The sequence below is a fragment of the Micromesistius poutassou genome (genome assembly GCF_964030765.1).
Source record: "Micromesistius poutassou genome assembly, chromosome: 2".
NCBI classification, from domain to species: domain Eukaryota; kingdom Metazoa; phylum Chordata; class Actinopteri; order Gadiformes; family Gadidae; genus Micromesistius; species Micromesistius poutassou.
In genome coordinates this window covers 3,768,085-3,782,297 of record NC_140272.1, presented here as the reverse complement: position 1 = coordinate 3,782,297, position 14,213 = coordinate 3,768,085, and the positions used below count along the sequence as shown (strand labels likewise).

The 14,213-nt window shown below is 40.0% G+C and overlaps 2 protein-coding genes across 2 annotated transcripts; one reads left to right on the top strand and one right to left on the bottom strand.

The window, feature by feature from the left end:
- Nucleotides 1-206: 206 nt before the first annotated feature.
- Nucleotides 207-2,272, bottom strand: LOC311338449 (transcription factor HES-5-like). Its single transcript, XM_084463722.1, has 3 exons — nucleotides 2,156-2,272; nucleotides 1,443-1,795; nucleotides 207-1,332 (listed from the first exon to the last, which is right to left on the bottom strand). Exons 2-3 carry the CDS (start codon nucleotides 1,503-1,505, stop codon nucleotides 907-909), a joined length of 489 nt encoding a protein of 162 aa, XP_084319848.1. The 5' UTR covers nucleotides 1,506-1,795; nucleotides 2,156-2,272; the 3' UTR covers nucleotides 207-906.
- Nucleotides 2,273-5,068: 2,796 nt separating this feature from the next.
- On the top strand, nucleotides 5,069-5,665 carry LOC311338319 (transcription factor HES-5-like; the record flags this gene model as incomplete). Its single annotated transcript, XM_084463548.1, has 2 exons — nucleotides 5,069-5,137; nucleotides 5,249-5,665. The coding sequence occupies exons 1-2, from the start codon at nucleotides 5,075-5,077 to the stop codon at nucleotides 5,663-5,665; spliced, it is 480 nt and encodes a 159-aa protein (XP_084319674.1). The 5' UTR covers nucleotides 5,069-5,074.
- Nucleotides 5,666-14,213: the final 8,548 nt, after the last annotated feature.

Here is a 14,213-nt window from a genome sequence, read left to right as displayed (position 1 = left end):
TTGTTTTGAGATTTCCAAATGAGAAAATGTAGGAGACGGCAAGAGACAGTTGATTGACAGACGGAATTTGTTTGTATCTTAATTTATTCTGCGTAGCAGAATACACGAGAAATGATCGCAAGACTATATAAACTAGGGTATGAAGAAAGCATGAAGCAATAAAATGGCAAACACAGGAATCGGTTCATGTTGTTTTATTCACATCATTAACTGTAACGGCTGCACAGTGATGATGCATCACAACAACTCCAGAATCACGCTTACAAACATTGTAGGCCTACTCATTTAGAGTTAAAGGAACTCATCTTCGCAGAAGACAAATCATTGTTGAATTCAGGATTATAATGTTAACAGCGCAGTGCTTAGTTAAATCAAGCGTGCGTGTACAGCATGCCATTTGAAACATTGAACATTAAAACATGTTGATTTTAAATATGTAGTAACCCAATAAGGGCTGAATGAATCCTCACGGAGGATTCCAAGTACTTGCGAATATCGCAACAAAATTGTCTTTCAAATATTAAAAGCAGGACATGACATTAAGTCTGCTGTGATGGCCTACATAGTGGCCATTGATGCATTCATAGAACACGTTTAGTCGGTAAACTAACCTCATTCGTTTACATGTTTATGTAAACAGAACTGTCAGAATATCTAACCAATCCTAACAAAGACGCCAGGGGGCGCTAGAGGTTGCGATTCAACCAAATCCGATATATCGCCTGCTCAACATGAGATTCCAGTTCGTTCTTGAATTTATTCTCTTGAAATAGCGCTTGTAAGCATTTTATATGTTTGAATTTCAAACAATGCAACGACATCTTAGTTGATGACTCAACAACGATTTGACAACTTGAGACCAACGTGGTCAACATTGTCCGAGCTGGTATCTCCAGTGTGAGATTTCTACCAGGGCCGCCACATGGACCGGTTCACCGAACTCTTCTCCTCAGTGACGCTGGGCTTCAGTGGAGAGATCAGCTGAAGTGAACCAGCCCCACTGAGTCTTGTTTCAGAGGATGAATCAAAGTTCTGGAAGTGATCCAACACTCTTCTGTTGGACAGCGTCTTCACCTCATCCTTAGACAGGAAGTGGGCCATCTCCTGGACACACCTCAAATGACCCTGATTGGCCGCTGATGAAGTTGAGTTTCCATGGCGATAGAGCTGCTGTTGTCTCACAAATTCAACAGTTATCTCCAGGATGTCTGCTTTCTCCATCTTGGAGTCAGGTTCTTGTTTGAGGAACTCTGGACCCAGCAGAGACTTGAGCTGCTCAATGCTGCTGTTGATTCGCTCTCTGCGTAGCTTTTCCACCAGTGGTTTTCTGATCTGGAGGAAGATAAAGGCATATTTAATACACTAATCTCAATAGAGCATCAACATAAATACGTAATATGATTAACCAACAAATGTTTTGTTAGGTTCAGTCTTGAATTTACCTTGTGGGTCAGAGTTAGGTGGTCCTGGGAAGAAGGCATTGCTGAAGTGATTGTAGGAGCCATGTGTGGTTCTCTGTGCTGTAGAGGTCTCTGTAGAGAGAATCTGGTCTCTCCCGGCTTCAGCCCTCCTCTATATAGTCCCTAATTTCCATATGAATGTGTGGGTCTTGGTCTGGTTGGAGTTTCTCACAGTCTGAACCAATCAGAGCGCTGGGGAGGACAATGAGGAATGCAGGCTGCCACATGCTGGAGGCTCTTATTGCTGGGGGACAATAGATAGATCTCAGGGGACCAGGTGGAGGACTGGGGGGTGATGGAGAGAGACTCTGTGTGGATCTGGGAAAGTGGTGACCCTGTAGAGAGATCAGATCTGGATCATAATGTTGGGATCAATGACTTTGATAGGGCACATGTGCATCATCCAATCAATTTGGAATGATTGTCAGTGTCAACATGCAGTCAAATACAAAGCTTGTAATGAAACATGTATGTTTACATTCATAAAATCTAGAATAAACTACTAATTGTTCAATTTCATAGGATAGGATTGACATTATGCATTAAATAATAGTTGTCATTGATAATGTATGGATTCACATTTATTTTAGGAAAGGTTTTCTTAATAAGCCAAAGCCAAATATACATATATATACATAAGGTCATTTACTATTTTCATAAAACAAAAAAAAAAACATATATATTTCATTACTCACTGAAACTCTCCAATTCACTCAATGATTGTGAATTGCTGTTAGACGTTTTCCTTAATCTTATTGGAAGGACGAGTCAGGGCGTGACTCCATTTGGAAGGTGATCCTATTTCTCTGAACGACCCCAGTGTCCAGATGTTCGCTCTGTTCTAGGGGTGGGTACAAAGTTACCAAGAGTTTCCCACACTGGGGCCTGTGTGTGTGTGTGTGTGTGTGTGTGTGTGTGTGTGTGTGTGTGTGTGTGTGTGTGTGTGTGTGTGTGTGTGTGTGTGTGTGTGTGTGTGTGTGTGTGTGTGTGTGTGTGTGTGTGTGTGTGTGCTCTGTAGTTAATGTGTAACAACATTGGAAGGCAGCTTTTATGTTGCCTGTGTTGTATCAGATGACAGACAGACAGACTTTGACCTCACTTCGTAGCGTCTGAGAGAGAGTTAATAAAACAAAGCTCACAATCTAACTTTATCTGCATGGCATATTTTAGGAGGGAGGTTTATATGTTTCACACTAATGTATGAAGTTAAATAAAATATGAATGGATAAATGTACACACAGTAAGCCTAATAAAAGATTAAATTAGAAATCTTAAAGAAATCACTCATATTTATTTTACTACTCACATTATTTTTGAACATCTATGGTGTCAAGCTCATAAAAGTTATTAAAGTTTGTTTAATATTGAGGAGAAATTCCAAATGATGAATCATTATTATATATTATTATTATATACCTCTGGCAGACTGCATGCAACATGCTCTTTGTCTTTCTATAATTTATATTTCATTGTTCTAAATTGTATACTCAACAAACTCAAATAGCAAACAGGAATCTAATCCATAGAAATTGGTAAATTTATGTTCATTGTAATACATCTTAGCAAACCATTTGTATATTTTACATTTATCTATGCACTTTCATGTAATGGAATGCAACACCAAGCACGGAGGATGAACGCAGCCCACTTTGTCATTCCCTGCATGCTTTCAGGCCTACCTCCGCACTGAAGCCACCAAAGGCTTCCATTTGAACATCTGGCAGAGTCAAGGCAGCACTTGACGTGAGACCCAAAACAGTTAGCCCCAACATAAAATAATATATTGTATTAGGCAGGAGCCATGAGTGTCTGGTCTTAAGTGTGCCCGTCCCCTTTGATGGCGCTGCTGTCAGGTGCGGGGGGGGGGGGGGGGGGGGGGGGGGCTGATGATGCTAATCACACTGAACTGTGACTTGGCTCTCCAGAGCTTTCCCACACTCTGCCCATTGACCCAGCTCCCAGTCAACAATAGGCGTGTGCCTTGTTTAATGCTAATTCACTCCCACACAAGCAGTTCCCAGCCATCCCCTGAGGGTGAAGTTTGTTGTTAAGGCACTTCCCAATTACTGGGATCAGTCACTATAAACATTCTGACACAAGATGCACCCTGAACGTTAGGCCAGGATTTTATCTCATTTTTATTGGTCAGGATCAAATTGAAATTAAATAAATGAAATCCAGATGCATTTTGTTCATTGAAAAATCGCTAAATAAGATCATCAGAACATTTTTGTAGAACCGTTTGTTGACACTGTTTACAATGCAGACATAAATATACACATTTTACAAATAAACAATGCTACTTGTGAAAAAAAAAACACAAGAAAAACAACAACCATTCTTTTAAACATACTAAAAGTGAATTGCTCTGCTTACCCGCTAACCTTCTCGTCCAGGGGCCCGGGTCTATTGTCCCCCGGGGCCCCTGTGAGTGAGCCTTCCCTGGTTTCCCACACTCTGTTCAATCACTGCATTCATTAGGGACAAAAGAAGTGTGTCTAGTTGCACATCACATCACGTCAGGAGCCGGCCTAGGAGTCGTGGTGTCTCCCTGTCTGTGAATAAAGATTCCCGACATCAATGGAGAGGTTGCTGTGAAATGGTGCACAGAGACGCAGTATGGAATGCAGACACATATGAGGGATTAAACTCAATGCTCTCAATGCTCTCTCTCTCCTCTGCGTTCTGAACTGCGGAGGTCAGCCCCCGCAGGGGAGAGGGGGAGAGGCCCCAAATCAGAAAACACTAAAAGATGTGATCCTAACGAGCTGGATAACCTGATCAAACTCCCCTCATTGAATACTTATTACAATTTAAGAGCAAAAAACGATTTTCAAAAAAAATTATTTCCATATTATTTTATATCCCCAAAATTATCCACAGGTCTGGAGTAGGGAGTATTAACGTATCCAAATGTATTTTTCTTCATTACTTTACATAAAAAAAGGTATTAATGTTGTGCAAATTGCAAGCTAGGAATTTCAAGCACTATTTATTACATATCAAATTTCCTACATGAAGACTAATTGTGAAATAATGATCCAATATTTGATCAAATAAGTACAATCAAAAATAAGTACGATCAAAAATATTGCAAATAAATTTTGAGCACTGCAAATTAAACCGGTGAGTCCTACAGATACTGGAGTAATCCATGACTTCAAATTAGAAGTTAAATATCCAATAAAAAACATTCCTCAAATGCAAGATGCTTAGTTAAACATTAAGTGTGTCTGAGACTCTTCCACGTGGGTGAATTACCAGGGTGTGTTCAGTTAAAGGCATTGATCCCAGCAACAGGCTCCAGATCTGATCTCTCTACAGGGTCACCACTTTCCCAGATCCACACAGAGTCTCTCTCCATCACCCCCCAGTCCTCCACCTGGTCCCCTGAGATCTATCTATTGTCCCCCAGCAATAAGAGCCTGCAGCATGTGGCAGCCTGCATTCCTCATTGTCCTCCCTAGCTCTCTGATTGGTTCAGACTGTGAGAACCTTCAACCAGACCAAGACCCACACATTCATATGGAGATTAGGGACTATATATAGGAGGGCTGAAGACAGGAGAGACCAGATTCTCTCTACAGAGACCTCTACAGCACAGAGAACCACACATGGCTCCTACAATCACTTCAGCAATGACTTCTCCTCAGAATCACCTGACTCTGACCCATAAGGTAAATTCAAGACTAAATGTAGACAGACTCTTATGAAACATTGCTTTTATTTTTGTGCTTTTGCTATAGTTGAGATCAAATGTATTCATGATTTCCTTTCTCTTTCTCCAGATCAGAAAACCACTGGTGGAAAAGCTACGCAGAGAGCGAATCAACAGCAGCATTGAGCAGCTCAAGTCTCTGCTGGGTCCAGAGTTCCTCAAACAAGAACCTGACTCCAAGATGGAGAAAGCAGACATCCTGGAGATGACGGTGGACTTTGTGAGACAACAGCAGCTCTATCGCCATGGAAACTCAGCTTCATCCTTTGCCAACCAGGGTCACTCCAGGTGTATCCAGGAGATGGTCCATTTTCTATCTAAGGATGAGCTGAAGACACTGTCCAACAGAAGAGTGTTGGACCATTTCCAGAACCTTCACTCCTCCTCTGAACCGGATATGAGTGGGAAGGTTCCAGTGAGCCCAGTCAAGCCCAGTCCTGGACAGCAGAAGCCCAGAGTCAGCCCCAGCCCATGGAGGCCGTGGTAGAGACCCAGGTGTGCTCTCTGAAAGTGACCGTTGTTGTACAACCACTTAGTTCAAGACTGCTGCGCTTGTCGTATTGTTTTTCGTCATTTTTTGCTATCAAAAAATTGCTGTTTATCACCTTTTGTGAAGGGGCCTCTCAGCTTGGATCTGCTGCTGTCATATGTACAGCCAGGTTTCTTTCTGTTCTTATGCATCAAAATCTGATTCTTGTATTGTATGGTTTTTGGTAAAAACGAAAATCATTATATTTTCCTCCCTATGGGAATATTGTTATAATATGAACGCTACTGATTCTACCATCATATGGGTCGTTTAAAGTTGACAATGTCAAATGTTTTACAAACTGTCTGCATTTTAGTCAGACGAAGAGTTTTGTGTTTTTCTCTGTTAGGAGAACATCACAACAAAACCAATGTGCTGTTGTATCACTCGATGAGTGAATGCACCTCTCACTTCTATGAAGAGATTGTTACTGTTATTGTTGAATAACATGCCTTAAAATCAACGTTTTCCTTCAAACCAATTTGATGCGAATAAACACAATCATAAAAAACAACAGAACTGGTGTCCTTGTTTATTTCTGAGAGAAGAGAAAGAGAAAAGCAGAACTGTCTTAAGATTTCTTAACTTCTAAGTCAATATTAAGATAATGAACACATCACATGCTATGAAGAGGGTGAATATTTTTTTGTGAATCATACATACATACACACATACACAACATACATACACAATCATACATTGTGAATCATCAAAGAATATTAGACTTTGCTAAACTTTTGTAACATGGTATTATATAATTGATTGCTTTTGAAATGGCCACAGGTGAATAAGAAGGTTGCTGTTTGGCGCGGCGCGGGTCCGCTTGTGTTGTTTAGATTCCTCTCCCTTCCGTCCTTCTGATCACAACATAGTTCAACATGCAAGTATTAGCAGAGCCCGTCTATTAGACATTCTCTGGTATTAGTTATATTTGTTGCTCATGAGCTTATTTTGCTATCACGAAGATGGAACAAAGAAGCTAAGGAGTTTTTGATGCAGACACAAAAAACAGTTTTTAAGATTCATGCAAGCATCTCACTAGCCAATTATACAGTATAAATTCTCATTAATTATGAATCATTGAGTTCAATTGTGTCTAATTTCTCTTTAAAGGCATGAGTTGAGGCCTTAGTTACTATTAGTTACATACTCTGTGTATGCTATAGAAATGTATTTATCTTTTTAAGTGGTCATGCATCATGTCAAACTATATTGATGTTTTAGTAGGACTTTCATTGAATACATGGTATCTACTTGCAGTACTGCTAAGTGCAAACAACATATAAGTATTACTGAATCTCTCTCTACTCTGTTTAAAGAGTTTTAATGAAATGTAAAAGTTTTCCTTAAATTTACATAATAAAGCACAAAAAATATAAAACTACACGTGAAGCTACGTACGTTACACTGTTGAATTCAGTCATGAATTTACTTATTGTAGTAATAGTGCAAAAATTGAATTTGCTTAAATTAGCTGACACGAAAGAGTAGGCAGAACAAAACATTTGAATGTCTTGCATTTTTATTTACTCAGAAATTGTAACAACAATGAAACAAAATTGAGCATTTTTGGTGGCAAAGAAACCGCATATATTCCTGTGACATATAGAAGGCAGAAAACCAAACCAAACCTATTCTCTGAGCAAGGTTTGACATTTTTCCTTAAGGCATCTAAATAAGGCACTATTTGCAAATGAAATGCACATTTGTGGAATAAGATATGCAAATCAATGACAAGATGATCCTAAAATCAGAGGATCATTATTTGCACTATCTGGGTATTTCCACACGATTTCTACCAGATTATATGTAATGTAGGTTGCAAATAACAACGTGGTAGTCCAATTAGCTAAACAGGCAAGAGTATGCAAATGTTCCAGACATTTACATGTTAAAGGCATTTTTCTGGCATGGCTTTGAGTTAAATTGTGATGGCCCTTTCAGGGCAAGGCATTCTTGAAAAGACACTTAGGCCGATCTTAAATCATAAAAATGCATATTCTCACAAAGAAAATAAACTAAACTAAATAATTTCTCTCTTAGAGAAGGTCGATAGCAGTATCACTGCGTGCCATGATGGATCTAACACACCTATTTGTATTAAGATTCACCAGATTTGCAAACAATAAGGCACTGGGAGAAAATACATTTCCTTATGTACAGCCCAGGCATAGCAGCACCGACAGATGCGCGCAAGGACTCCATGAAACCCTGGAGCTGCTGGTCACTAGCTTAAAGTGTTCTCATCCAGGTCCTTGGATTTCCTGGAGTCCGTTCCTGTTTTTCTCCATGTCATATTCTAAAGGCACAGCGGCGCCACATCTTCATCCGGCGTAGAGGAGAGACGAAGGAACTCTCTGGTACATCTGGAGTAGCCGTTGTGGCTCAGCATGGCCTTCCTCACTGTGAAGAAGGACACCGTCTTCTCCAAGATGTCCGACGCTGGAATTCCATTCTGCAGGTGTTCTCCGATCAGAACCCTCAGCTTCTCCACTCCAGTGGAGCACTTTCTCTCTAGCATGTGGAGTTTACACCTGGGAGGGGAGAGAACGCCATTAGAAACACAGAACAGATGGCTTCAAACAAAACAAAACACAGAAACAACAACAAGAACAGAAACATTACTGATGAAACACTATATATTATAAGCTCCTTTCTTATTGGCTTATATTGGCACCAGGTTAAACATAGCGAATATCAAGGACACTTTTCAGCCAATCCAACAACCATGATTAATGAATATCAATCAATTGAATATCTGATCAATCAATTTGATTCAGACCAGATCTGAAACCTAAACCCTTAACATACCGAATCTGCTGCTCCTGGATGGTGTGTTGTAGAAGGAGCTCTGAATAAGGCGCCATTTTACAAATGAGCTCCTGATTCTGCAGTTGATCCCAAGTAGGAAGGGTTGCCTTGCTCCTGTTCTACTGCCGGTGATGTGTTGCCTCCGCTGCCTCTTCACCCCTCATTTATGCGCTTCATCCCGCCAGTCCACTTGCTGTGCAGCCAATCACAGGGCTCAGCCCCTGGGACAATAGGCTGAATTCAGTAGCTGTCACCCCGAACAGGTGGGATAATTTCTTCAGGATATCAAAGGTCAGCTGTGGAAAGGTTCTCACTGACGGGGACACAGGACAAAATGCACTAGCATTATGTCTGCCATTTTACAGTATTTAGGACTTTTTTTTTTTTACTAGAATACATTTTCGTTAACTCTACTTTATTTTTATATAAGAGGTACAGTTCCATTGATCAATTGGCACTTGTACACTTTAATACATGTGTGTGCCATCTCGTCAACAAGACGCATATGAAGACAGGCAGCAGCACTTTTTAAATAAAAAATAAAAAAAGCAGTTTTGCAAGGAGGCTTTGTGGCAGTTATGTCACCTCATGAGTTACCTACGAGCGCACCAGATGGTGGATGTGTAAAGCGCTCTGTGGCCTGATGGGTCGGGTCCTGGGAACAGGCCTGGGGCTCAGTGAGGCCAGACACACTTCTATTGTCTGCCAGCTGAGCAGGCTGCATACACAAGTGTGGGAAGCCGTGTGTCGCCGTGGCTCCAAGCTCCGCAGAGAGAGAGGAGGGCGTGTGACTGGGGCACGCTCAGCCGCGCACGTGGGGCCGTGCTCAGAGAGCCAGCTGGGGGGGCTCAGAGGAGGAGAGGGGAGCCTGTGGTTACAGACTGCAGTGTGGCAGACAGACGGACCCGGACAGAGACCGTATTTAATGTAATGACCTGTTGTTAACTACTGTACATCTACTGTTCACATGACATTTACATTATCCATTATCCAGATTGTATTCAAACAGTGAAAATCTGTTTAAAAATATTTTGAAGCTTGTGTTAGTCAAAGCAGAAATTATAGCACATAATATCTTGATCATATACATTAAATCAAACTAGTGGTGCTAGTATGTATACTGTATTGTATAGAGTGAATGTAAAGTATTATTAGTAAGTTATTAGTAAAGTAGTATTGGTTGGAGAGGTGAGGGATACTCAGATGGATCGCTGTCTCGGTGCTGGGGAGGCTGAGCTAGGATCAGCCCGGCGCCACCAGGGGGCCAAAGGGTGCACTGCCCCGCCGTTAAAATGCTGTGCCCCTTTAGGTTTGTATTCATATCTCCTATGACTCAACATTGACTTCCAGAATTATGTATCACAATTTTTATTTATTTACTGAGCAAGTGAATCGGAAAGCTAAATCGCAACTCTTTTGTACCAGGGTAAGATGAACTCCCTGTGTCATTTCTGATTCCCCCTTGCCTCCTAGTTAATCCTGCCTCCGGGTCTGGCAGGGGGGTAAAGAAGAATTAATTGAATTTGAACCCCATGATCACCAAATGGTTATAGTCAAACTAGATAATATACAATTAGGCAACCTAAATATGTTGCTTTTTGACTATAAACTACAACTCTGACAAAATATTGTTCATTGATTTCAGCTCCATAACTTTACTTACGCGGAACTTTCAGGGGAAGGTACCGGTACTTGCCCTGGTGTCATGCGAGCCTAACTGGAGCGGTTTAAGATGATGGATGGATGGACGTACGGACAAATAGAGGTTTGTGAGAGTACCGTACGTGGTTCTTCTTCTTCGTCCTGTCGGACCCACGCATTCCAGATAATTCTTTGATTATTTTAATTTGGAACAAGTAACGAGGTGGCAAATGTCAAAGTAACGAAGTAAAAGTATATTTTTTAACTTTTAAATGTAGTGAAGTAAAAGTAAAAGTCCTGATAAAAAAAACAACTTGGTGAAGTAGCCTACAAATCCTAAAAAAAAAATACTTAAGTAGTGTAACAAAGTACATCTACTTCGTTACTATACACCTCTGTATATAGTATATGTTGTTATTGGTCTGATCCATTGGTCCTACAGTCTTCCCATCAGAGGATATGCTAATGTTACTTGGTGGTCTTCTAAAATGTCTCCAAAGTGAACGTGTATCTACAGGTTTTTTTCTCCAGGATGTGTATTTTTGGAAAGGTTTTTATTTTTATTTTTGGAAAGGTTTTGTGTCATGTTGTTTTGAACTTCAACTGTCGGAGGAGCGAAGGGTAGCTAGGCTAACTAGGTAGCTAGGGCCTAGCTACCTAGTTAGCCTATGCCGCTTTTCCACCGACAGTACCAGCTCGACTCGCCACGACTTAACTCGGCATGACTCGGTTTGGTTCCAGGTACGTCACGTTTCCATCTAAAAAAAGTACCACGCCGGACACACACAACCACGTGCAGCCTAGCCCCGGGAAAGGAGCGACACACACGGCGAAACGCTGATCAGTGTCTCCAGCCACGCCGGACACAACTTAACTTTGAGTGATTATTCTCGTTTACAGCCGCTGGCCAATCAGTTGCCAGCAGCCTGTTTACATCACACAAAAGTACCTACTCCGCTCGCTTGGAACCTCGACAGAGGTGGTACTAAAAAAAAGTACCCCGTACCAAGTACTTTTTTTGCCAATGGAAACGCAAGAAAAGGCGGGCCAAGTCGAGGTGAGTTGAGGCGAGTCGAGCTGGTAAGACAAGAACAGTAAGTTTGTGTAACGTTACCGTTATAACATCTGTAACACCAAGAGTGGATATTTTAATTTCTAGAGGATATTTGCATTAGCAATTGAAAAGGCATTTTGGTGAATGGTTTAGAATTGGTATGAATCACGTATAAATGTGTGTACCTTTGCTGGTTATCTATGCTGAATATGACGCTTATCTCCCAATGGATACAGCTAACGTCAGCTAGACAGGTACCCATTAGCATGCTAAATAAAGCTTTACCCTAAACAGTATTGTATACTAGTGCATTAAGGCCGAGCAGTAATATTACCATATTATATTTAAGCAATAGCTCACGACAGGCTGTGGAATGTGCTCATTATACAAAAGTTAGGAACCAATCGGATCGCTTGATTAAAGCCACCCATTTTATAAGGATCTAATTAATCGAAGCTTGCCGTGTAACGTGTGACACTTTGCCCTGGCACTATGTGTGAGGAGGTGGTTAATTTCCTGTAGGCCCACATGTGATGATGGAGGAATGGTCACTGCATGCGGAGGGATTATTACTACTGGATATTCATATTTTGCATGCTGATGGTTATCTGAACATTCTGAATGAATGCACTGCACATATGATGAGGACAGAGTCTTGGTAGTTTGAACCAAATACACCCCAAATGTAGACTGTAAGTATGTGTATTTTCCACCTTATTTTAAAGGTCTTCCCCCATAATTCTTCCCACTCTTAACTTAAAGGCATGATATGTAAGATTTCAGAATTAATATATCAAAAAAACGACGATGTTATATATTTTATTATTTTTTCTTTCTTACATTATCCCAAATCTTTCCCACCATTTCTAAACTCTGAGAAATCCCTACTTTTATAAACGGTAATGGGCCGAGTGTTAACGGCCTTCTGCCCCCAACATCTGGGAAATACGAGAAACACAGAGAAGGAGGAAGGAAGTCGGCCAACTAGAAAGCTACCCACTATCGTTTCTCCATTCTATGGTTTTTATTGTTGACTCTTGATGGATATCAATTATTCAGTCCAATTTGCTGCAGATTCTGTTGCCGAAGCTGTCCATGTAAAGCACAAACATACGGGTGAATCAAATGACCCAAGAAGATTATCTGACAAGAGGAGAGATACAAAAGTAAATATTGGTGCAGCATTCCCAAGATGGAGAGCTAATAAACAGGTAAGCACCCATTTGGCTAACGTTATCGGAATAGTACTAACAGTAACAACTAACACTTAGTCATAGCATATATTATTTTACTATCCTCAATGTCAATAGAATAACAATATTATATGGTGAAAGCCAGTGCTGTGAGTCATATTGTAAGATCCTCATGTTTCTATAAATTAGAACGAGTAACTTATTTGTATCATGTCTCAAGAGACGCCAATTTTTTTCAAGAGATTCACCTCGATAACGTTACCGCGGCACCTTATGAATGGTTTTCTGTTAGTTCATAAGTATCCCGTGCCTTAATTGTTGCAATCAATGTATTATAAATTTGTGGCATATGCTGACTTACATAATCTTTTACTTTGCATTGTATAGTTATCAAACAGGAGGACCATGCACGTCAACTCCTAGCAAGAGACCTCAAAGTCTGTTCAAGTCCTTTTTGCCTAGCAACCTCCACCATGCACCATCCAGTGATTCACCATCAGATGGGTAAGTAATGCTGAATTATAAGAATATCTCTTCTCCACTGTCTGGAGCCTAGAATTTAAGACTAGTGTTACAGAAATAGAATCACAGGTCCTTGATAAAAGATGACGATATAATGGGTATGTGGCGTTGGTTATTTTAAATGAACACTAGGCTATACACTAAAGTCCTTTAGTATCAAACCAATGGTGAAGATATTAGTTTTGATTTGGTCTATATATCTATCAATAGACTGTAATAGCAGAAGTTTGATATGCTTCGGTCCTGTCTGATTGAATAGTGGTATGGCCCTGGTCTATATTTTCTGAGATGGTAAATGTATTTCATTTAGTTAAACAGTCTTCATTCTGTAAATACAGTTGCATTATTTCTCGGTGTCATACTATAGTTTATTACAATGTTTTTGTGCTCCTGCAATTAGAACAAAGGTTTTTGGTTAAGACCATGATGATGGCAATGACTTCCAATGCAGGATAGTTATACATAATTACCAAGTCAGCCTGTTGCACCAGTGGTGCATATTTCAAACTTAGCTCTCCAACAGAGTAATAACTGTTACAGTACATATCTTATGGAGTGATATGACATAGCATTCAGCATGCTCAGCAGTCAACATGCTGTTTGGACAACGGATCACAGCGCAGGACTACCCCATGGTTTAATTCTCCAGGTAACATTATCTACAGCTAGCGTGATCAACTCATCTAAACTTATAATCTAAATATACGAGAAGTGTTGGTTCATATCAAGTGTTTTTATTCAAACAGACTTTTTCAGCAGTATAAACTTTAAATAAAGTCCAATAGAGGTGATGACACATCACAACAATAATTTGGAAAACAAGTCCAAAACACATTTCACTCAAACAGAGTAGAGGATATACATTCAACAGTTGTCTTCATAGAAGATATAAAATGTTGCAGGTAACAATATTGAGTTTACACTCAAAGGTTAACTCATAGTTCAGTATGAATCCAAGCTTCTTAATTAAAACAAAAGAAGAAACAGGATCATATAATTGATCAGGAATGTCTCATAGCAAAGTCATGAAGTAGGGTTACTATCCAGTTGGGATAATAATGCTTTTCATGAATTTCATGAAAATAAAAATGTCACCACTAGTGTGTATGAGAATAACCTCATACAATACAAACAGATAAATGTATATTTTGGATCAGATCGGAATTTGATAGATAACAGATTACAAATCAGAGATGTAACTTACAGAAACAAAATAGATCAACATGATCAATTAAATTAATTTTAGAGAAACAAAATGTTTCCTGAAATCGAAACAAATGCATTA

Bases quoted from the DNA above. Each gene is read 5' to 3' on its own strand.
- LOC311338449 (XM_084463722.1), bottom strand. From the start codon at position 1,505: ATGGCTCCTACAATCACTTCAGCAATGCCTTCTTCCCAGGACCACCTA. The intron at 1,333-1,442 runs GTAAATTCAAGA...ATCTTCCTCCAG, and splicing joins ACCTAACTCTGACCCACAAG to ATCAGAAAACCACTGGTGGA.